General features: G+C 41.0%; 1 protein-coding gene across 1 annotated transcript in view; it reads right to left on the bottom strand.

Annotated features, from left to right (window-relative positions):
• Window positions 1-24,009, bottom strand: part of GRIA2 (glutamate ionotropic receptor AMPA type subunit 2) — a 293,056-nt gene that overhangs the window by 154,637 nt on the left and 114,410 nt on the right. Inside the window, 2 exon segments of the mRNA XM_029615842.1 lie at window positions 10,695-10,891; window positions 16,997-17,236. Coding sequence (XP_029471702.1) covers window positions 10,695-10,891; window positions 16,997-17,236 — 437 coding nt within the window.

Genomic DNA, 24,009 nt, shown 5'->3' with positions numbered 1-24,009 from the left:
CTTTCAATGTATATACAGCATAGTTCTCTGCTTCAATGGCAGGGGAGAAGAAAAACTGATACTTCACACATCCAGCAGAGCTCTCTGCTTCAATGGCAGGGGAGAAGAAATGAGGGTTTGCACTCACAAAGCGGGGAGTAGCTGGCTTGTTACGGCGGTTACTACCCCAAACCAAATGTGCCTGATACTTCACTTTCGATGCATATCCAGCATGGCTCTCTGCTTCAACATCATGGGAGAAGAAAAACAACCAATAAGGGCTGTATAACATAGTCTGGGTAAAACAAATAAGCATGGGTGTAGCTTGCTTATTGAGGCGGCTACTACCCCTAACTAATCAAGCTAGATATTTCACTTGGATGCAGCTCCATCACTGCTCTCTACATTAAAGGTGGGGGTGGAAGGGAAATAGAACCAAGAGCTAAGAGAAACAGATAAGTATGAGAGAAAAAAATGTGTGAAGCTTGCTGGGCAGACTGGATGGGCCATTTGGTCTTCTTCTGCCGTCATTTCTATGTTTCTATGTTTCTATGTTTCTATTTGAGCCATTCCATACTGTAGTAAGAGTTCTGCTAATCATTTGAAGGCATAGCATAAAGCATGATAGCGTGGTTTAGAGTCCATGTCCTACAACATTTTATATATTGCATATTCTAAGCAAAACTTCTGTCTTAGCTTAATAGTACATCAAGAAACCAAGACACTATTTGTGTGCTCAACTAAACTTATTGTCTATTAATGAATGATGTTGAAAAAGTGATATTTAGCTTAACATAAAATTGTTTGGCACAACAGGCTCTAGATATTTACAAGTTTTAAGGCTCAAAAATGCTGCACAAATATTGCATGTCTGCATAACTCTTTTGGAGAGGGGGATCTCACACATGCATGAAGTTCCCCAGATCCCTGGACACTGCTTCCTCTTTGGGAGGAGTTCATGGCAGGAGCCTTGGATTCCTGTTTCTGGAGGCAGAGGCGGTATCTTTGTAGCTGGACATTTGCGTTCACAGCTCATGCCTAATCAGAGCTGCCTGGTGTGTGTCGCCGAATGCTCACATGCACAGCCTCAGATCATGAACCAGATTCAGAGCACAGGCCAAGTGTGCCAGTGCCTAGTGACACCCCTGCTGACCTCCATTGGAATTTGGATGATGATATGATAATAATATGTCATTAATGTTCATGCAGAAAATATAAAAATGTGTGCAAACTTAAAAACACTTCTATAGTTTAAATAAAAATAAAATAATTAAAAGAAATGGTTGATTTGCAAATGTTGAGAGAAAAAAAATCTGTGTTCAGCAATGAAGAGTACATTTGAATGTGAGAATCAGAATCAATGCTTCTACTGTCAACAGCAGGAATTGTGTAACATAATAGATTTCATCCATTTAGTTTTACCTTCTGATCAGCAGATATCAGATCATTTCTTGGGACATGTTATCCTCTAAACCCTAGTCTCTGCTGTGGGGTGTGCCCCCAATCTCCTATTATCCCCCATCTTCTTCAATGTGTACCTCCAGTCCTTAGCTTCCATCATTAGAAGCTTTGGACTGAAAATGTACATTTGTACTAATAGTAATACCCTTAGTAGAAGGCATGGAGATTACTACCCTGAACCAATAAGCCTCGATGCTTTTAATGCAACTGCAACATTGCTCCCCAGTTAGACAGCAGGAGGGAAAAGAAGAATTGGATTCAGACAACAACCAAGGGCCCAAACGTCTATGGGCTGGGGTACTGATACACTGACATAAGGGAAAAAGCACAGGACTGCTTCTATGGACAAGTCCTAGCGGAAATAAAGAAAGCAAGCATGGGGGTAACTTGCTGGTGTGACAGTTACTGCTCTTAGCAGAAGGCATGGATGATTACCACAACCAATAAGCCTTGATGCTCTTAATGCAACTGCAATATTGCTCCCCACTTCAATGGCACGGGAAAAGGGGAATCAGATTAAGACAACAACCAAGAGGGCCCTGACTTCTACAGTCTGGGGCACTGATAGACAGACATAAGAGAAAAAGCACATAATTGCTTCTACGGCCAAGTCCATAAGCAAAGGACATCAAGCAGCACTGTCTGAATTTTCAAGAAAGCTCATCACCCAGTATAAAATGTTGCTAGCTGCAGTTTTTATGGGTTATCATAAGGCTTGGGGATAACTGCACGGAGCAGCAGTTACTACCCTTAAGAGAAACATGGGAATAATCTGCACAGAGTGGCAGCTACTACCTTAAGAAGCTTGCTGGGAAGACTGGATGAACCATTTGGTCCTTTTCTACCATCTATGTTGTTATATCTAATTAGGGGGTCATTTATCAAAGTGCTTTATGGCATTTTTGCATGCGAAAAATGCCTTTAACACATGTGAAAAGCACCATAACACATGGTGCGATGCAAAATTGAAAAAATTGGGATTTCTGGCCAAGTGGGCTGGCTTTACAGTATCACACAGTTTTGAGAGAGAGAGAGAGACTCTAGTCATAATGACCTCACCCTAGATAGGTATTTATATATCTATGGGAGGCCTACCTAGTAACTCGAGGTTTAGGTATTAGTGTAAGGGTTAGGGGCCACTTTGACATTCAGACATTCAGAGTGAGATGTACGAACAGAACAGTGCTCTTTTGTGAAGATTTGATGAGCTTCAGAGTGAGGAAACTCACCCAAAGATGAGATTTGTGCAATGTTCTCTCAACCTAGCTTGATGTTACCCAGGTAGAGAGTCCTTCAAGCTAGGTTGAGAAAACATTGCACAAATCTCATTTTGGGGTGTTTCCCTCTCTCTCTCTCTCTTTCTAAGAGCACTAGTGTTGTTGATATGAAATTATTAAAACAGAAAACTTTAATAATATATATATATGCAGATACTACAAAAAATATCCACATCCAGATAACATCCTTCCACTTACTCTAAATGACATCACCCTACACCCTCAACAAAAAGTTAAAAGTTTAGGAGTTTTTCTCAATTCTGCCCTCACTATGCTAGCCAAGTAATAGCAGTAACTCAGAAAGCTTTTGTGTCTCTGCATGGTAAAACAATTATGTTCCTGCCTACAACCAATTCATCTCAACATAGTCATGCAATAGTAGCACTCTCCTACTTCGACTACTTCAATGCATTTATATTGGCCAAAAGCAGATACCAGAACCATCACTGGCCAGAGAAAACATGAATGGGTTTCTCCTGTACTCAGCCATGGATTTGTCAATAGGCACACATTAGACCTACGCCTATGGCGGCAAATATATAAGGTGTAGTAGACTGACTGAAGATTTGCTGCCTTCCAGTTCTATAACCCACGTAGAATAGTTGATAGGTGGGCAATAAATATTTTAAATAAATAAACAGGTGGTGGTGCCAGAATCAGCAGTCCTAGTGGTGGCAAAATCCTAAATTCGTCACTGCCTTTACTGGTTCCCTATCACTCTATGCATCAAATTCAAAATCTTATCTCTCACATTCAAAGCAGGAGAAAGTATCAGCCCTACTTATCAGACTGAGAAGCTGAGAGGATATCACCCCACTCAAAACCTGTACTCAATCCATAAATAAAACCTGTTCACACGCCAACCCCTCAAGACTATCCAGCTGAAGAAAACAAGATCAGAAGGATGCAGCACCTGATCTGTGGAACTTTCTCCTCCACTCCCTGAGAGACATTAATGAGTGCCTGGCATTCTGTTGCAACGCCAACTGAAAACTTAGCTCATCAGCCTGCCAAGCCACAGGCTAAACAAACTATCCCCATGGCTCATGTTGGGTTGTAGGTTGACAGACTTCAGACAATTAATGCTCTACATTCGCCTATGAACATAAAACTTCAGCTTTTACCTTGACATTTAAGCAAAATAGTCAAGCTGTTGTAATGAATTAACATGTAAAGTAGGAACATGCTGGCTAAATATTTAGTTTGTTTTTTTGTTTTTGCCCCATTTTCAAGTTTATATCGTTTCAGAGTTTTTTTTATTTTTATTTTTTTTTTGTTTCAGCAAATAATGCATTTTATTTGCCGAAACAAAAAAATCCCAACATTTTCAGAGGCATTGTTGATTTGTTTCTGATTTAACAAAACAAAATGGCCCTCATTCAGTTCAGATTGGGCATTTGTTTCAAATGAATGCACATCCCAAATGTAAAATTAACTTTCAATATTATTGTGATATAGTATGTAAAATCTACCCTTCAACTTATCATAATCCATTTCAAAGCGATTGTGTAGCTGTGAAAGGCAGAATAAAAATTAAATGTTAAATTAAATTAAAAGTATATACTTTACAATGGATTTACTAGAGTACATGCACAAGCAGGCAAGTTAATATGTACTCCTGTGTCTATATAAACTGGGCTGTAAAATATATCCGTTATTGTCAGTAGGTTTGCAAATATAAAATAACTTCTGAATATTCAAATATTTGCAAAAAAACAATAACATGAGAAGTACTGGGGCAATTTTCAAAATGTATTGTTGAACTGTGCACAAGATATGTTGTACCTGAATTGGCAGTGTAACAAGCAGCCAAATGTAAGGAGCCACAGTTGTGATATTAGTACCTGTATTGCTATTCATATGACAATTGGATAAGATTTCAATTTTTGGATGTGCTGTGTCTCTCCCTTGGCACCATTCCAGTTGCAGCATCTGAACAAAGCAATCGGTTCTTTAATAATATCGTGCTGTTTCCATAGGTTGTTTTTTTCCAGTGCTCTTTTACCTGTAGATGTCCACTAACTACCGTACTTGTAAAATATACCAGAATGCATACTGGAGTCAGCTATAGTAGCAATGCAATATGTGCTAGATAATTGACAATTTATTATAGCACACTCCCCAGAACTGTACATTATTCTGTGTTAAGTGGAACTTTTATTCACAGTATCAAATATGTTTCTCAAAATATCAATCTGCCTGATTGCTTCTTTGGATATTATTCTTTGAATATGTCTCCTTCTTTGCTCTCCTATATTCTGCTCCTTATGCTCTCATATTTGTTTGAATAAAAGGTGGGCTTCTTTTATTACTGCCACATGCCCCGTTTATAAAATTGTTGTCTTCAAGTCCTTTCTTCAATGCTATATTTATACTTCACTTGCGTTAGTGTGATGCATGCATGGGGTCTGAGATTAATACTAGATAAGTAAAAGGATAGCTCAGTGCTTTAAATATATTGTACATAGCCCAGGAATTAAACAATTATCCAGATTGATAAAATAGAATATTTATTTCATTTGTTGACCTGCCAACTGTGTGAAGAAATGCAAAATCAACTCTGTACAAGTTTTATAGCACTGGTGCGCACAGTAGGTCTGCCTAACTTGAACATCTTAACCAAGCTAGTATAATTCATTTTATGTGCCAGTGCAAAGTCTTAAGTGGTGAACCTCGATTGTCAGGAAAAAGTATGAAATCCTCATTTATCTCTATATTTGAATTATTAACACCTGAAAGGATCCCTACCCCAAAGGTAAGGAAGACTTTCTTTAAAAATGGAAGACCTATAAGCAGCTGCAAACTGAACAAAGCAGTGAGTTTCAATGCTGAAAATCCACATACATCTGGATTCCCACGTAAAGTTTCATAGATTTATAATGACCAAGTTGGGGGAGGTATTACCTCATAATATATGCCCAGATGTAATTTTATGAGGCACTGATTCTTTATTACTTCATGGAATATACACAGACATTTTTTGAAATTCCAATAAAAAAAAAACAGCGGGGAAACCTGAGGAAGTGAGACACTGGCCTACACAGATGCTGAACTCAGGCAGGTACAGGGAAGCTGGTGACTCCTCCCCGCTGATGTCAACATCACCGCATCTGGCTGCATAAAATCAAACTGGCCTACAGTGCGCTGCCATTGGCATGCAGCCCAAGGAGCTAACATAAGGAGCTTGCCCCTTGTGAGGCCCTTGGGGAATCCCACGGGGATTCAGTGGTACCTAACAGTTTTTTGTAGGAAGATCTCATCTCCCAGACTGATCTAGTAAGTGTTTTGTTTTTGGCTACCTTACGGGCAAGAAAAGACAGGGACAGAATATGCCATCTGCAGCGACAGTTACCGCTCCTGTCTTTGGAACTCTGCATTCTTGGGTTACTCCATCTACCAGCCATATCGGAGAAGCTCTTGGGGGTACCCCAAATGGTGCTCCATCAGTATCACCCCCAAGCAATGTGTGTCTTCTTAGCCCTGAAGATCGTAATCCTCCTCCATAACTAATTATGCTGCATCCTCTGTGGTTTCTCTTCCTCAGGTCCCTGTTATTGGTAACTCAGGGGTTGAGGAGAGACTGGGCTCAGGAGAGTTTTCACGTACTGGACCTCTCTTGGAAGTAATAGAGGGAGTTTTGCCATCATCTCCTATTCTGGACAGAGACTTCTGGGAGTGAGTCTGTGTGATCTGCCTCTTCTTCGTCTCGACCAATATCTGTGATTTTGTCTCCTGTTGCATTTTCTGCCTCTCACAGAGGTGCTAAGATTTCCTTTCAAAATATTTCTTTAAATGATCTTGCTTCCTCCTTGCATTGGGTAGAGATGTGTGGCTAAACTGTACTTTTTTACTGCCGATGCTTCTGCTCAAATCGAGCATCATCAGTCATTAGAAAGCCACAGTTCCCTGTTAAATTCCCTATCTAATAAGGTTTCTGAAAGTCAATCTTTTCAAAATGTGTTAATCAAAGATTAACACATTATGTATGAGGATGGAGATGTTTGAAAATTCTATTAGATATAGGAATTTCTGCTTTGTAAATTTTCCAAAACGTTTATTTGTTTCCCCACTTGAAATGGTTAAAAGATATTTTTCTCAAAATTTAGAAATTGTACCTCAGAACATGCCTTCGATCCACAAAGTATATTATATTTCCTCTCAGAAAAGTTCTGCTGTATTCTAAAAAGATTTAGAAGTTTTAACTCCTACCCACAGGTTAGATGTTTCAGTTTTATTAGAAAATTCTCAGGAAGGGAAACTTTAATTGTAACTTTTGCACTGGAAATGGATAGAGATCTGATTTTGAAATTATTTTTGGAGGAAAATAAATGTCTTTCCTGATATTACTAAGCAGACTCAGGTTCAGAAGAAATATTAAAGCCCCAAGTTCTTGTTACGGTCCCGGGCCGCCCCGGGACCTGCACTCACCGTGCGGCCGGTCCGGCTGCGGGAACTCCTCCTCTTTGGCCTCCCAGGCCCGAGACACGGCCTACCGCAGCGTTCTCCCTGAGAGGGAAACGATCCGCAGCTGGCCCCGCCCCTAGGCACCGCACACGCTGGGGCTTCAGATTTAAAGGGGCCAGCATGGGAAACTTGAGACAGCCTCCCAGTGACGTCAGACGCTGCCAGGTTACTTAAACCCGGCAGGCACAGCTATGCCTCGCCTTGCAACAAGGTTCTCTCAGTTCGCTGAGTTTCGAGTTGCTGCTTGGATCTTGGATCATCTCTTCTGGCTTCTGACCTGGCTTCGTCCATTGACTTTGTCTTCAGCTTTCGCTCCTGGCTTTGGCTTCATACCTCTGACTTCTAGCTTCTGATCCGGCTCTGTTCCACGACTCTGATTCCAGCTTCCCCTCCCCCTGGCTTTGTTCTTGGACCTTGACTTCAGCTTCATCCGCCTCCACAGGTATCCGGTTCTTGCTGGCCCAGAGGATTCTCCTGTCCCAGCGGCTCAGGCTGTCACGAGCTCCTCCCGGGGGAGCCGCGGGCTTCCAAGGGTGAAGACTCTCCAGCCTCCTGGGCCCAGTAGTCCTCATCGTCCATCTCTTCGGCCACTGCTTGGATCCTTGGTCGCATAGGGTCCCACCTAAGTCCAAGAGGTCCGGGTTCCTACGGGCTCCTCCCGGGGGGACCTCGGACTTCCAGTGGTGAAGTCTTCTACGGAGTCTCTTCAGTGCCGCCTCCCGGCTGTGACGCTCGCTGTGGGTTCCCCCACCATAACATCTGCCATCTCAGCCGGCCCAAGGGTCCATGACCATATCAGTTCTTCATTTGGGTACTTCTTTTTTTCTGAAATTTCCCTGTATATGTATCTTAATTTATCAGGGAAATAAATTTGTTTTTTATGAACCTGATCAACTTAAAAGATTTTTGAAAGATAAGACAATGTCAGTTTCAGATAAGATAGTTTGATTTGGAAGGATGTACCAATCATATTATTGACTTTTACTTACTAATCAGACACCGTCTGTCTTCATTTTATGGACAATTGTTTCATCATGCAACTATATTGCTTCTGTCATGTTTTCTTCGTTTGAAGTATTGTATTTGCATTAACTGTCATGGTACTTTTCAAATAGTACAAGTTTCTTTGTTTGTACTATTTTGAAAATTCAATAAATAGATAATTAAAAAAAAAAATGGTCCCGCAAGGAGAGCCTGGTGTGTTTGAACCCACAGAAGGTCTAATTCAAAGCAGTAACTTGAAAGTGCTCCTACTACAGCCTTACTACTGCAACTAACATACCCTTTGAATTCAAGTCTCAAACTTCTTTTCTCTGTCTTCTGACATGCTGCTTTTGTCCTGAGTGAAATCTCATTGGTAGCTAGTAAAAAGGTCAGTTTTATGTTGCATATCCGCATCCTGTGGCACCTATATCTAGAATAACATCCAAAATGCAAATATGGTCCATACTCAGACTGTTAAACATCACCAATCTTGAAACAGTTCTGTTTGTTTATTCACTAATGGGACCAATGCAGTAATCATTTTCCTCATAGATCCAAAACGGGAAAATCCCTTTAGTAAATCAGGCTCATAATGGGGATCATTTTCAAAGCCATTTAGGCACATAAAACTTGGTTTTAGGCATGTAAATGACTGTTCTAAAATTGACCTGGGTTCAGTGTGTGTAAACTAAATAAAGGTCTCCTCTCTATACCAACATTACACACCTGCAACTTGTGGCAAACAAGAGAAAGAACGCTATCAATAGTGGGTCCTGGACTGTGGGACTCTTTATCGGAAGAATTAAGAACTACAACAGACAAAAATGAAATTCAAACAAGACCTGAAAACTTGGCTGTTCCAAAATGCTTAGAACACCACATAATCTGTTAGACTATATAATCTTTTATCAAAATAAACTGTCTAGCATCTCAAACCCTTATTATCTAAATAACAAACCTTAAAATAAAAGTTATGAAACGATATATAATGACTTTACCATCCTCTACATTTATACCTCAATGAGCATTCAATAAGTGTTGTTGCCCTCTGTCTAATCACTAATAATTGTGAATGTTTTTGCTGTTAACTGTGATTTCTAATTTATTTATTTAGTGATTTTTTATATACCGTGGCACGTTAATAACATCACCTCGGTTTACAATAAACAAAAGCATTAGCAACAAGCTGTCCAGACAGCCTATTTTACTGGAGAGAGAGAGAGAGAAAGAGAGAGAGAGTTACTATAATGTCTCTTCCCTAGACAGCTATTTGTATCCCTATGAGAGGCTCACCTAGTAACTCGAGGTGGGGATTAGGTATGAGTGTAGGGGGTTGGGGGCCACTTTCACATTCAACATGAGACGTATGAACAGAACAGTGGTCTCTTGTGAAGATTTGATGGCCTTCGGAGTGAGGAAACTCACTCCAAGATGAGATTTGGGCAATGTACTTGTACATTGCCCAAATCTCATCTTGGAGTGAGTTTCCTCACTCCGAAGGCCATCAAATCTTCACAAGAGACCACTGTTCTGTTCATACGTCTCATGTTGAATGTGAAAGTGGCCCCCAACCCCCTACACGCATACCTAATCCCCACCTCGAGTTACTAGGTGAGCCTCTCATAGGGATACAAATAGCTGTCTAGGGAAGAGCCATTATAGCAAGTCTCTCTCTCTCTCTCTCTCTCTCTCTCTCTCTCTCTCTCTCTCTCTCTCTCTCTCTCTCTCTCTCTCTCTCTCTCTCTCTCTCTGAAACAGGCTACAATAAACCTTTACCAGCCTCTAACACACAACGTATCACAAATGAAAGGGTATTGGCTATGCTAACACTACAGCTGTTTTGCCGCACACGATAACTCTTTCCTACTTTACATATGCTCCGCCCCCTGAATACAAAATTAAAAATTTGCAATCGCATTAACGGCTGTTAGCGCGATTTGCGGACTTATCTCCTGCGCTAACTCCTTGGAAAATGACCCCCATAGTAACAGAGAACTATAAAAGTAATGATAATAATATTCCAATGTGCAAGGTCATTTTAGTAGTAAATGGGAGGTAATTTGTGAATGTTGATACTGCAAACTGTGGTGATCTAGTGATTTTTACTTGGAACGATGGTAAAAATAAACGTGTGCAGATGGCCCAGTTTTGCACACACTTGTATGTGCACTGAGAACAGGCCTTCTGGAGGGGGTGCTGTTAGGCAGAGTTGTGTGACTTGTGCGTGTACTTTTTTGACTTTAAACAGAATGCGCCTGATTTACCCTGCGTAAGTCACGCACCGCTTGGAGCAGGGGTAAACCTGTGCGAGGTAATTCATGAATACGTTTAGCGGATTCTCAAAGAGAACTTATGCATGTAATTTCGCTTTGAAAATACTCGGTAAAATCCACGTGCCTGCTGCAGATTTTACCGCTGTGCTCACGCAGACTTTACAGCTGTGCGGGGCCTTTCTAAAGTCACTCCCATTAGACCCACTTTGCCGCCCTTGATGGCCGTATCATTACTGTAGGGCGAAAGGTGGCAAACCTGATCCACGATGTCGTTGACTTTGTCCCGCTCGCAGTCCAGGATCACTCGCCTCTCCTTTTTGATCTCCAGATCTTGGAAAAGCGAGCGGTATGTTTCGTCCTTTCTGTCATTGTTAATGTTTCCGACGTTGATGGCGGTTACTTGCCATTTCTTTTCTGCCGCAGAATCCAGCACGGCTTGCAGGGTTGATAAGCCTGAAAAGGACAAGAAACGAGGGCTGATAAAGCTTTATGAATAATGGAAGTCATATAAGCCACATTTTTGTTTTACATTGTACATTTATGTTAAAAAAGACAAGTTGTCGGCTGCAAATGATAGCCGCACACAGCTTACTCAGGAATAGCAATATGCAAACCAATCAGGAAAATCCGTGGGTTTGTCATTTTCATTTGGCAAACCTTATTTAATAGTATTAATTGAATTTCAGTGTTTTTTTTTATTCCACATTTATAGCACAATGGTTAAACAAGATGGATTACAGTGTATTGAAACATGGAATGGAAAATTTACAAAACCAAAAAAAAAAAAAATTATAGCAAATTTAAAATAGAAAATCCCCAAATAAATAAATAAATGTAAAGTGTAACATGCACCACCCTAATGTGCAGTCATTGAGGCGGTAGGTCCCGGGTGTTATCTCTCTCACTGGATTCTTTGTAGTACACATGCGTGTGCATGACGAATAAACATATGACACGCTCCAGCTGAGTCCATCTATCTCGCTTATTTTCTTTAAAATACATAAGATGGCAACAACATCTCACCCGCAATGGGTAATTGTTTCATTTCAAGACGCTGAAGTGCACAGCCAGTGGACTGTGAGGTGGTAAAATTAATTATAATTCATTTCATCATCAAGTTCAGGCATTCAAATCTCAATAGCTGAGATTCATCATTGCACTAGCATAAATTATGGAACTCTCTGTACAAATGGCTTGATGCAGATTTCTAATTAAGCAAAAATGCTGTTGTATTAGTTGTCATAACCTCCCTGGAGCTTGTAATTGCTCTACAGGGAGCTAGCTCAGTTGCTGAACAAAACCCCAAGCAGTCTGTAAGATCTTTCCTAAAGGCCCAATTTTAGAAACGCGGCGCAGATGAAAACCGGGAGATATGCGTGTGGCTGGGCCGCACACGCGCCGCGAGGATTTTCAAATGCCCGTGGCCACGCATGTATCTCCCAGTATGCCCAAAAGGACGGGTTCGTGAAAAAGGTGCGAGCTGGGGTTGGGGTCTGGGTGGGCCAGGTCAGCGCCATTATGCACTGTCCCACTGAAGCAGGCACAGGCAGCCGACCAGCCCGCGCAACCCACTACTGGATGCACAAGTTATAAAATTAGCGCATCCATGTGCGTGCATCAGGAACCACTCGCGCATGGACGCCCGCGTGAGGGTTTTAAAATTTACCTTAGAGTGAGCATAAAATCTGAGCATGCTCTGAGCAAAAACAGAACATTTGAAAATCAGCAACTCCCACAAAGAGGTGCTTGAATTAACCATTTCAATAACCAACCATTAATTGGCAGTGGATCTCAACTTCATATTGATATCAATCACATAGTACTACTGTCCCACCTTTATCAGCCGGTTTTATTACTATTTGAGGGGCTTGCTGTAATCACGCAAAGCCTGAAACTCCTAATAATTGAAATTGCAGAATTGATTAAGTGGACAACTCTTAGCTATTTCACAGATATCTCGAAGTACAAGTTGGTGGAAAGTCTTTATAGTGGCATCTTCGGCATCCAGAAGAATCCATACTGACAGATTACTTGCAATTGAACAATATGGTGAGGGCATTTGGTGAGCAAAACAATTGCTGAATTTTAAGAGTTCAAATAAAATGAAAAAGGCTTACCTCAAATGCAAATGGGTCAAAACAAGGAGTAGGCATAAAAGATAGTCCTTTCTCGAGGTTGCACTGATTTGTGAATGACGATATGAATGATGATAGATTCAAGATCAGAGATTCCTAGATGTCTGGGACCATGTGACTTGCAGCAGGAACTCTGTGTATACTTGTAGTTGTTAGAGGCTGCCTGGTTCCTTCTGTGTTCGATACTTCCAGCATCCACCTCTGGTGTGTTGCCCTAAAAAAGTGTTTTGCAGATATAGTCCCCCACAGGTGGAACACTCTCTGACTCATGTATCTTCATCACAGAGGAATCTTCACCACTCAAGTCAAAAGTCATATTCTTCTTCGACCCACTCGATGTCAGCTGCCCATCCAAGAATAAACTTAACCTTTTGAGTAGTCCCATTCATCTCTACAAAATTTGTCAAACTTTATCTTTTTCAAATCCATATTAAATTTGTCTAGCGCTTAAGAACATAAGAACATGCCATACTGAGTCAGACCAAGAGTCCATCAAGCCCAGCATCCTGTTTCCAACAGTGGCCAATCCAGGCCACAAGAACCTGGCAAGTAAGTACCCAAAAACCAAGTCCATTCCACGCTACTGTTGCCAGCAACAGCAGTGGCCAATCTCCAAGCCAACTTAATCAATAGCAGGCAATGGACCTCTCCTCCAAGAACTTATCCAATCCTTTTTTAAACACAGTTGTACTAACTGCACTAACCACATCCTCTGGCAACAAATTCCTCCAGAGAATTCAATTGTGTAGTATAATGATTCAATCAATGGCTGCTAACAGCAAGGCTTTATGAGAATCAATTTCCTCAGTAATTGTAACTCAGATTTTTGTGCAATTTTTATGATAAGAATCAGCAGATCCAGGCTGCATTTATTTAGAATCATGTTCCAATCTCCAATAAAAACAAAGGGCCAGATTTTCAAAGGGTTACGCGTGTAAATCCTGCAACGCGCACAAGCCCCGGGACGCACGTATGTCCCGGGGCTTTGTGAAAGGGGCGGGGGCGGGGCAGGACCAAGGCCTCTGGCCCAGCGGCCGTGCCAGGGGATAAGGGGTAATATTATCGCATGGAAAATGTGCGTCTAGAAAGGGGTTAACGGTGCTTGAGCCTGAGCGCACCATACTGAATCGGCCTGATTGTTGTACTGCTTGTCTGGCTTTGTTGTGGTTTCCAATTCAGTTTTGTCTGCATGTTTCTATTTATAGTTTGACCTCCCTATTCTGTATTTGGTGAGGATCTCTCTATGTTCTGGATGCATGTCTGAGGTGAAGTATTCTGCTAGTGTGTACTTTCTGTGTAGGAATCTATATATTTATAAATGATCTAGAAAGGGGAACAATGAGTGAAGTGATCAAATCTGCAGATGACACAAAATTATTCAGGGTAGTTAAATCACAAGTGGATTGTGATAAATTGCAGGAGGACCTTGCGAGACTGGGTGACTGGGCGTTCAAATGGCAGATAAATTTAATGTGGACAAGTGTAAGGTAATGCATATAGGGTAAAATAACTCATGTTGTAATTACCCGATTTGGGGTTTCATGTTAGGAGTTACCATTCAGGAAACAGATGTAGGCGACATGGTGAACAATACATTGAAATTGTTGGCTCAATGCGCTGTGGAGCTCAAAAAAGCAAACAGAATGTTAGGAATTATTAGGAAGTGAATGGTGAAATGCCTCTGTATCGCTCCTTGGTGAGACCGCACCTTGTAAATGAGTACTGGTTGCCGCATCTCAAAAAAGATAAAATTGCACTGGAGAAATTATAGAGAAGGGCAAACAAAATGATAAAGGGGATGGAACAGCTCCCCTATCAGGAAAGGTTAGGGCTGTTCAGCTTGGAGATGAGATGTTTAAGGGGGGGAAATGATGGAGGTCTACAAAATCATGAGAGGACTAGAATGAGTGAATATGAATTGGTTGTTTAATCTTTCAAGGACTATTGGGCATTCAGGCTAGTTAGCAAGTAGCATAATTAAAACTAATTATGTTTGAGTACTTGACAGGTGCTTGTATCCTGGATTGGCCACTGCAGGACTTGATGCTGGACTTGTTGGACCCTCGGTCTGACCCAGTATGGCAACTTATATTCTTATGTTCCTGGCTTGTTCTGCTTTCCTAATAGGAGGTGTATTGGTGTTTTAGTGCATGATGTAATATTTGTAGTGTTGGTTTTCATGGGTAGGGTTCATACTGTTTGAGCTCTGGCAGTTAGTGCTGTATTGGTATGGGAGGTTTACTGTATTGTAATTTGTAATTCAGTTTATTCATAGCTTTCACAGATTGCCTTGAGCTGCCCCTGCTTAAGACAGTCAGTTAGGTGCAGCTCTGCTAGAAGGGAGTTCCATACTATATGGGAAGCAACTGAAAAGGCACAGTCTCTTGTGACTGCAAGCTGAGCTTGTCTAAAAGATGATCTACTCTAGTAAACTCTCTGGGAAGTCCTCAAACTCCACGTTGGACAATATAACTTCAGCAGAGAATTACATCAGGGTGGAGAATCACAGCTGATTACTTTGAACACCAAGAGACAGTTATTATATTAAATTTGATAACGAACTGGCAACCAATGCAGCTCAACAAGAACTTGTGTGATATGCTTCTGATGACTCTTACAGGAGATTAATCAGGCAGCTGTGTTCTGAAGAAGTTAAAGAGGCTTCAGAACGGTCACTGGGACACCAAGATAAATGGCATTACAATATTCAATTCTTGATAGTATGGATGCTTCTACCACTAGATGATAATCAGATAGTACCAATAAATGCATAAGACCACACAAAGTTCTTAGGGCCGGATTTTAAAAGCTCTACATGCAAATCCAGTGGATTTATGCGCGTAGAGTGCCTTATGCGCGCAGGGCCTATTTTATAAAGGCCCGGTGACACGCATAAAGCCCTGGGACGCGCCTAAGTCCCAGGGCTTGCAAAAAGGGGCGGTCCGGGTGCAGGATGTGGGTGGGGTGATCCAAAGCGGGTGGAGGCGGTGCCAGAGGCCTCCGACACAGCGGCCATTTGCTGCTGTGTTGGAGGATTGTGTGCCGGCTGGCTGCCGGCAGACACAAAAGTTTTGATAAGAATTTTGGGGGGGTTAGAGTAGGACTAGGCGGGGAAAGGTTAGGGGAAAGGGTGGAAAGGTTAGGTTAGGGGGAAGGAAGTTCCCTTCCAGGCCACACTGATTTCGGAGCGGCCTGGGAGGAAACGGGGGATGCTCCTGGGCATCGGCGCACGCAAGGTGCACTAGTGTGCACCCCCTTGCGTGCGCCGACCCCCGATTTTTATAAACTGTGCGCGCCTGCACGCGCAAGTTATAAAACTGGGCATACATTTGTGCACGCTGGGTAACGTTTGCACATGTTTGCCCATGCGCAGGTCTTAAAATCTACCCCTTAGTTTGTAAAATCATGGACCTGAAGAGAGAAGTAACATGAGAGCAAAAGAATAGCTTTGAGGCAATCCTCACTCCGAGGCTTTTTATACGGGAACAAACAGGATATGTAATACCATCAATGTCAATTGTAGAAGGTTGGAATTTGGCATACTATCTCTGAATCAAACTTCAGTTTTTGCTGTTAAGGGCCAATTTATTGTGAGCAAGCCATTGTTTAACTATGGATATGCAAACATGAAGAATGGCAACTGTACTAGACCACATGGAATGTAGGCGGATAAAAAATTGTATATTGTTTGCATACATTTTGTAACCTTCACAAAGGCCAGCCAGAATTTTGCATATCAGGGACAGATAGATAGTAAATAGCAAAGCCAACAGGGATTTGTACCAAATATTTAGATATTTTGTCCAGGTATTTTTTTCTATGGAAAGATATTTAGACTGATTCAGAGGATATTCTCTTCTATTACTCCGGGCTTTACTCCAGTACAAAGCTTTTTATACCCCTTCATGTTTCACACAGAAAGGGCCGTAGTGATTATATTTAAGCATGGTACAGCAAGAAGGATGCCCTTCTTCTTCCCACTGGACAAACTGCAGCTGGGGATGCCATGGAGGCAGCATCTATAGCGCCTGAGGGGAAGGAGTTACAGTAAGAAGGATGACTTTCTTCTGCTCCCTAGGCTGGAGCAGAGGATGACATAGACTCAACGTTCATAGCCCCAGGGGGGAAGCAGTCCCAGTCATTTTACAACAGTAACCCTTAGTGTCCAGATTTAAGGCCCATGATTACAGGATTCTGAATAGAGCCTTGTTGCTTGGCCCTGAGCCAAGGGCTATCCCTGTGATGAGTGGGCTAGGTGACTTGGGAGAGGATGTACAACAGAAGAGAAAAACCTACTGATACCTGATTTTTAAATTGTTCGAGTTCTATTACTTCTCTCATTTTATAAGATAAAACCCCTTATTTCTTTTAGTTATTTTACACATCATGCTAAGTCATGAATACAGTATTATCAGCATCTTACCTCTGTCACTGTCATAGAGGTATGCAAATTTATCCCATTGATAATACTCAATCAAACTTAGAAGGGCTCCCTTCAGGTCTGGTCTCATCTGGATAATAAACGGGTGTGTTCCATCTGTCGGGAAGCTCGGAGTTATGAAGGAGACATGAAGAGTTCCACAAAATGATGTGATGGTATTTACAGACTTCTTGTCATAAAATCCAAAAATAGCAAAGACTCCTCTTGAAAACTGGGAGCAGACTACAGTGGAAAAAGAAAGAAAGAATGATTAAAAATTGATACAAAAAATATTAAACAGTTAAACAATGCTAATATTTCTACTTATAGTAACAAAAGGGTTTTTATTTAAAGGAATCATTTTCAAAGCCATTTATGCACATAAAACATAGCTATTGTATAAAAGCCCAGGGCTCAGTGCATGTAAAAATATGTGCATAATCCTATTTCATACATAATTTTAAGTGACTAGGGAGAGGCATTCAAGGGGCTAGAGTTGGAGTGGATTTGAGACTCACATGCATACTTTTTATTTTATGTATCTGTACAAGTCAACCTATACAAGTTACACCCCCATTAAAGAAAGCACAAATTTGTATAGACGAGTTTTTGCGTGTACCAGGGCACTTGCATGGGAATTTTCAAGGTATATTATACAGCAATCTAATGCAAACACACTATAACTTCTCACACTAAAAGTATTCTAAAAGTAGATGTTTTACCAATGCACTGAATGTGCCATTTAAATTTATTTTAATAACAAAATTTTAATAGAAATAATTTGTTCAACAAATCATCTAGCAGATGAGTTCAGAGCATGTTACAAAATAGAGGGTTCTACAAATGTCAGTGATATACATCAGAGACCATAACACAAATCAAGTGACAGAGTTACAATGCACAGAGGGCCAGATTTTATAACATGCGCTGAATTTTCGAAGAGTTGCATGCATCAAATTAGCAGATGTGCATGCAAATAGCACCCCCCCCCCCCCCCCATCAAATCTTCCCGACTGAAACGAGCTCTCTCCACAGCTGGCCCCTCACATTGGAATGCTCTCCCACCAGACCTCCGGCAAGAAAGATCTTTGACCATCTTTAAAAAAAGACTCAAAACCTGGCTATTCACTCAAGCCTTTCAGTAAATCTCAGGTTCCCTCTGCCTCCTAGAATAACAGGGATTCCTCCTCTTGTAAGCCTCCGAACCTCTAACCTTTCTTCCCCACAGTTCTGGTTTTGTTTCTTTCAGTTACGTTTTTTCCTTCCTATTCATTTTCTCTCCCAAGTATCATAGTATCTTAAGGCTCATACTCTTTTGTTTACTCTTGACCCCAGCTCCTATTACCACCTTGTTCAATTTAAGGTTGATTTATATCAGGAAGTTCATACTATTTTACTTGTTTATTTGATCCCAGTTCCTGTAACCCTGTTCGATGTAAGGCTCTCGTTTTATGCTTCCCTGTTTCCCTGTAAACCGATATGATATGTACTGTTTGCACATGAATGTCGGTATATAAAAGTTCAAAATAAATAAATAAATAAATATAGGCTATTTTATAAACCTCAAATATACATGTGCAAGCAATGGTGCACAAATTAATTTATTAGTATAAAAAAGGGGCAGGAAAGGGCATTCTGGGCTGGGGCAAACATTTACACGTATAAATTGCTGTTTTATGACCTGCCAAAGCAACGTGCAAACGTATGTTACCTGCATATATTTACACCTGCTAATTATCTGTGTAAGTAAGAATAAAATTCTTTGTAGTCAAATACTGACTGCATGAGATGTCAGGGTAAACTGGGGAGAAGTTTACACTGACACCTCACTAAGGCCTGGATTTATCAAAATGCGATAAGTATCACATGCGATAGCAAAAGGGGCGTGGTTTATGCTAATATACAATTTATCGCAATTTGCACTAATTACCTATGCAAAGAGCTAAGTTAGCACAAATTGCGATAACATTTTCAGACTTTGTGATAAGTGCCATACCTGTTGTATTTCCTGCATTCAACCACTGTGGGACCATTTGTTAATGGTCCCAGGTAGCTCAGACACGAGAGAGAGAGAGAGAGAGATTTGTGCAATGTTATCTCCACCTAGCTTGATGTTACCCAGGTAGAGTAAACGTAAGAAAGTAGATGCCGAAGAATGTCTTTTTCAAATCTTTATTGGCTGGAAACCCATAAAACAATAAAAATTGCCCAATAAAGATTTGAAAAAGACATTCTTCGGCATCTACTTTCTTACATTTGCTCACAGCTTTTCTAGATTGCCTACCTTGTTGCTTTTTGGACCCAGGTAGAGCTAGGTTGAGAGAACTTTGCACAAATCTCATCTTTGGGTGAGTTTCCTCTCTCCATAGGTCGTCAAATCTTCACTGTTCTGTTCGTACGTCTCATGTTGAATGTCAAAGTGGCCCTAACCCCCTACACTAATACCGAAACCTCACCTCGAGTTACTAGGTGGGCCTCCCATAGGGATACACATACCTATCTAGGGAGAGGGTATTATGGCTAGTCTCAGTCTCTCTCTTTCTCTCTCTCTCTCTCTCTCTCTCTCACTCTCAGTATTAAGTCTGTGCAATAGCACTTCACAGACTGGCAAGCCCACTCCTCCTCTTTTGGATTTGCATCACACCATTCGATATGGTGCTATCACATGCGATAAGTCCTTAATGCCTTACCACATTTTGATAAATGACCCCCTAAGAGGGCTTAATGGCTTAGAGAGAGACTGGGCAAACTGTTCGACATACTGGTAATTTCTTTCATGTGCACATGTTACAAAATGTGATGTCTTACATGCATAAAAGCCGACAAGTGCTAAGGAAACTATATGAGTTAAATCTGCACATGCAAATAATCAAAATATGAGAACTTAAGAAATTGCCATACTAGATCAGACCAAGGGTCCATCAAGCCTAGCATCCTGTTTCCAACAGTGGCCAATCCAGGCTACAAGTACCTGGCAACTACCCAAACTCTAGGTAGATCCTATGCTATTCATGCCAGTAATTGCAGTGGCTATTCTCTAAGTCAACTTGATTAATAGCAGTTAATGGACTTCTCCTCCAAGAACTTATCCAAACCTTTTTTAAACCCAGCTACATTAACTGCACTAACCACATCCTCTGGCAATGAATTCCAGAGCTTAATTGTGCATTGAGTGAAAAAGTATTTTCTCCAATTAGTTTAACTGAGCTACTTGCTAACTTCATGGCATGCCCCCTGGTCCTTCTATTATCTGAACGAGTAAATAACAGATTCATATTTACTTGTTCTAGACCTCTTATGATTGTAAAGACCTCTATCATATCCCCCCTCAGCAGTCTGTTCTCCAAGCTGAACAGACCTAACCTCTTTAGCCTTTCCTCACAAGGTTGCTGTTCCATCCCACTTAACATTTTGGTCACCCTTCTCTGTATTTTTCCACTGCAACTGTATCTGTTTTGAAAAGCAGTGACCAAATTTTATACAGTACTCAAGGTAGGGTCTCACCATGGAGTGATACAGAGGCATTATGACTTTTTCAGTTTTATTCACCATTCCCTTCCTGGTAATTCCTAACATTATGTTTGCTTTTTTGATTGCTGCAGCACATTGAGCCAATGATTTCAATGATGCTTAGATCTCTTTCCTGGGTGGTAGCCCCTAATATGGAGCCTAACATTGTATAACTATAGAAAGGATTATTTTCCCTATATGAATCAACTTGCACTTGTCCACATTAAATTTCATCTGCCATTGGGGTGCCCAATCTTCCAGTCTCACAAGGTCTTCCTGCAATTTATCACAATCTGCTTGTGATTTAACTACTCTGAATAATTTTGTATCATCTGCAAATTTGATTACCTCACTCGTTGTATTACTTTCCAGTTCATTTATAAATATATTGAATAGGGATGTGCATTTGTTTGCGATGAAATAGAAAATAGAGACGATATTTCCTATTTCATCACATTTTGGGGGCGGGGGCAACGAAACGATAAGAAAACCCACAATATTTCATGTGGTTTTCTTATTGGTTTTGGGGGGGAGAAAGGGCACATTTAAAAAAAACAAAACACTAATCCCACCCCAACCCTTCAAATTTAATTATTTGCAACCCCCCACCCTCCCGACCCCCCCAAAAACCTTTTTAAGATGGTGCCGGCCGTCCATTGCTCCTACCATGTGACAGAGGCCGGCCAATGGCACCGCTAGCCCCTATCACATGGTAAGGGCAAAGGGCCATCAGAGCCATTTTGATTACTTGCAGCCGATGGCCCAAGAGATGGAGATCGCTCCCGGGACTCCCGCTGGATCACCAGGGAATTTCAGCAAGTTTTGGGGGGGTGGGAGGGTGGGGGTTTCAATTAATTAAATTTGAAGGATTGGGGTGGGTTTGGGTTTGTTTTTTTTAGTACCCCCTATAATTCAATTTGAAGGGTTGGGGAGGGTTTCGTGTTTTGTTTCAGGGGAGCAGCCAAAATAAAACTGGCCCAAACCGTGGGAAAACAAAATTTCCCATGGCAGGCCGATAACGAAGGCCAAACCGAAAGGTTCAGCCGAATCACATCTCTAATATTGAAAAACATCTGTCCAAGTACAGATCCCTGAGGCACTCCACTGTTCACCCTTTTCCACTATGAAAATTGACCATTTAATCCTACTCTCTGTTTCCTGTCTTTTAACCAGTTTGTAATCCACAAAAGGAGATTGCCACTGCCACCTATCCCATGACTTACATATAGGAGATTTGCACCACATATCCGGATAAAATTTTGCTTCTCTGGCTGGCTACTTTTCTGTCACTTAGCCAGATATATTTCAAAAACACTACTTATCTGGCTAAGTATTAAGTAATACAGCCAGTTAAGTGTTAAAATGCTATTTATCCGTATATGTTGAAAATATATGCCGCATATCTTTTAGATACGCGAGCAAGCTCTTAGGTAGGTTTAAGAGCATTTTATAAAGTGTGGGCACATTTGCATGCACAATACAAAATATGTATGAATACAAATGCATCTATGTGCATTCATTGGTGCGCTTGCCCATATATTAAAGTTGTCCTCTAACTTTTTAAAAAGCAACTCTGCCCAAATATCCCACCCCAGAAAGTCTCTCCTCAGTGTAGGTAAAAGTGCGCATTAAATCGAGTTACATGTATACTTTTATGCTCATTGGCCTCTGATTGATTTGCATAACACCACTTAACAAGTCCAAGGAAGTCAACTTTATAATTCTCTGCATATTGACAAAGTCAGGGAGCCTAACTTTCAAACCTATCCACAGTATAGCATTTGAATGTGTATGTGGATGCGTAGAGATTTATGCTAGTATTTTCTAAACTGTGTGCAGGAACTGCACACTGCACAGTTTAAAAAATACTGTGTAATTTTGCATCGAAAGTATATGCATAAAGATGAATTTTAAAAGCACAACATGAGCATCAATTATGGGATGGGCGAATATGTCAGACTAGCACACACCAAGCAGATTTTAAAAGCCTCTGGGATATGTGTGTACATGCTGCTGCGTGCACAAATTAAATGTTTCCAAAAATGGGCGAGGCATGGGCTCGGTCTGGGTGGGGCATGGGCGTTTGGGGATTTTAATATGAAATTTGCACGCACTGGAGTACGACGGGGTCCCCTGCTGCGTAAATGTACTTCTGCTGTGGATGAAGTGTAATTTAGAAAACAAAAATATTTAGATTAGCGGGGTTTTAAAGGCTGGTGCTAAAAGGGGGAGGGAGGCTATTAAACTAGGAGCTTTGGAAGACCTATCCCTTAACTGGGCGAACTGGGAATGAACCGGAAAAACTGGCAATGGCGTCAGTGCGTGTGCCTTTTAAAATACTCCCATTTATGCGGTAGAAGCAGCATTTGCATGCACAGGTATGTGTCCACTTAAAATTGAGCGCACTTCTGCATGTAGTCAGGCTATTTTATAATGTGAGCGCATAATATGCGTGTATGTTATAAAACAGCTGCATCCCTGGGCGAGGGCCAACAAATGTGCGCATATATGTGCCCAAGCGCTGCTTTGAAAGTAACTGTCATATGTTTCAGTATGCGCAAATATTTCCAATGCAAGAAAACCCAATTTCTCTACCTATTTTATAGACATGTATGCATATTTTAGGTGTATATATAATATAACATGCACATGTAATGTGGAGGTGGGTATTTTATAAACTATGCATATATATACTATTCTGACAATAGTTCCGTTCATACTTGAAATTACCAGTTCGCCAATATCTCCACCAGTTCACCCAGTCTATTTCCAATCCATCTAAACCCTCTAGCACTTAACCCTAATAACCCCACAAATTCACCCAGACCTCACACCCAGAACCTGCAGCCAATAGACAAATCTGATTTCACTTGCACCAATTAGCAGGTGTCAAAGTGTACAAATAATTTTGATAATGTATGCGTGCATATTTCTTAAAAAATAGCAACTACCCTGCATACTTCTGAACCTGTTCAGAAAACCCCTGGTGAACTCTTTTTTTTCTGCTGTAAAAATGCATGCACGAAATGAAAAATGTCCACATATGCTTGACATTTATAAAACAGCATATCCACGAGTATTTTTACACACAAAGGCCATTTGAAAATGTATTTCTTATTGTACATGCAAACCTTACTAAAGATTTTTAAAGGAAACCTATGCCCATATGTTTGCTTTGAAAATTCATGGATAAGTAGTATACTTGGGAACCCTGAGATTGCTCTTGATGGGTGGGGGGAGGGGGGAGGGAAGTTAAGAGGAAGGAATAGCGCTTATCATATATATGTGACTGTCTTATCTAGCCTGTCCAACCACACCAACTGCTCAGCTTTACAATCCCTACCTCTCCCTCAGAGATCCTCTGTACTTTCCCCATGCCTCCTTGAATTTATATACTGTCTTTGTGTCCATCAGCTCCACGGGCAGGCTGTTCCATGCATCCAATATCCTTTCTGTAATGAAATATTTCCTTAGATTACTCCAGAGTCTACCTCATTTTGCCCTCA

Source organism: Rhinatrema bivittatum, chromosome 1 (assembly GCF_901001135.1).
Source record: "Rhinatrema bivittatum chromosome 1, aRhiBiv1.1, whole genome shotgun sequence".
In the NCBI taxonomy this organism is placed as follows: Eukaryota; Metazoa; Chordata; class Amphibia; order Gymnophiona; family Rhinatrematidae; genus Rhinatrema; species Rhinatrema bivittatum.
Note: the sequence above shows the minus strand (reverse complement) of the source record. Positions and strands in the feature narration are given on the sequence as shown.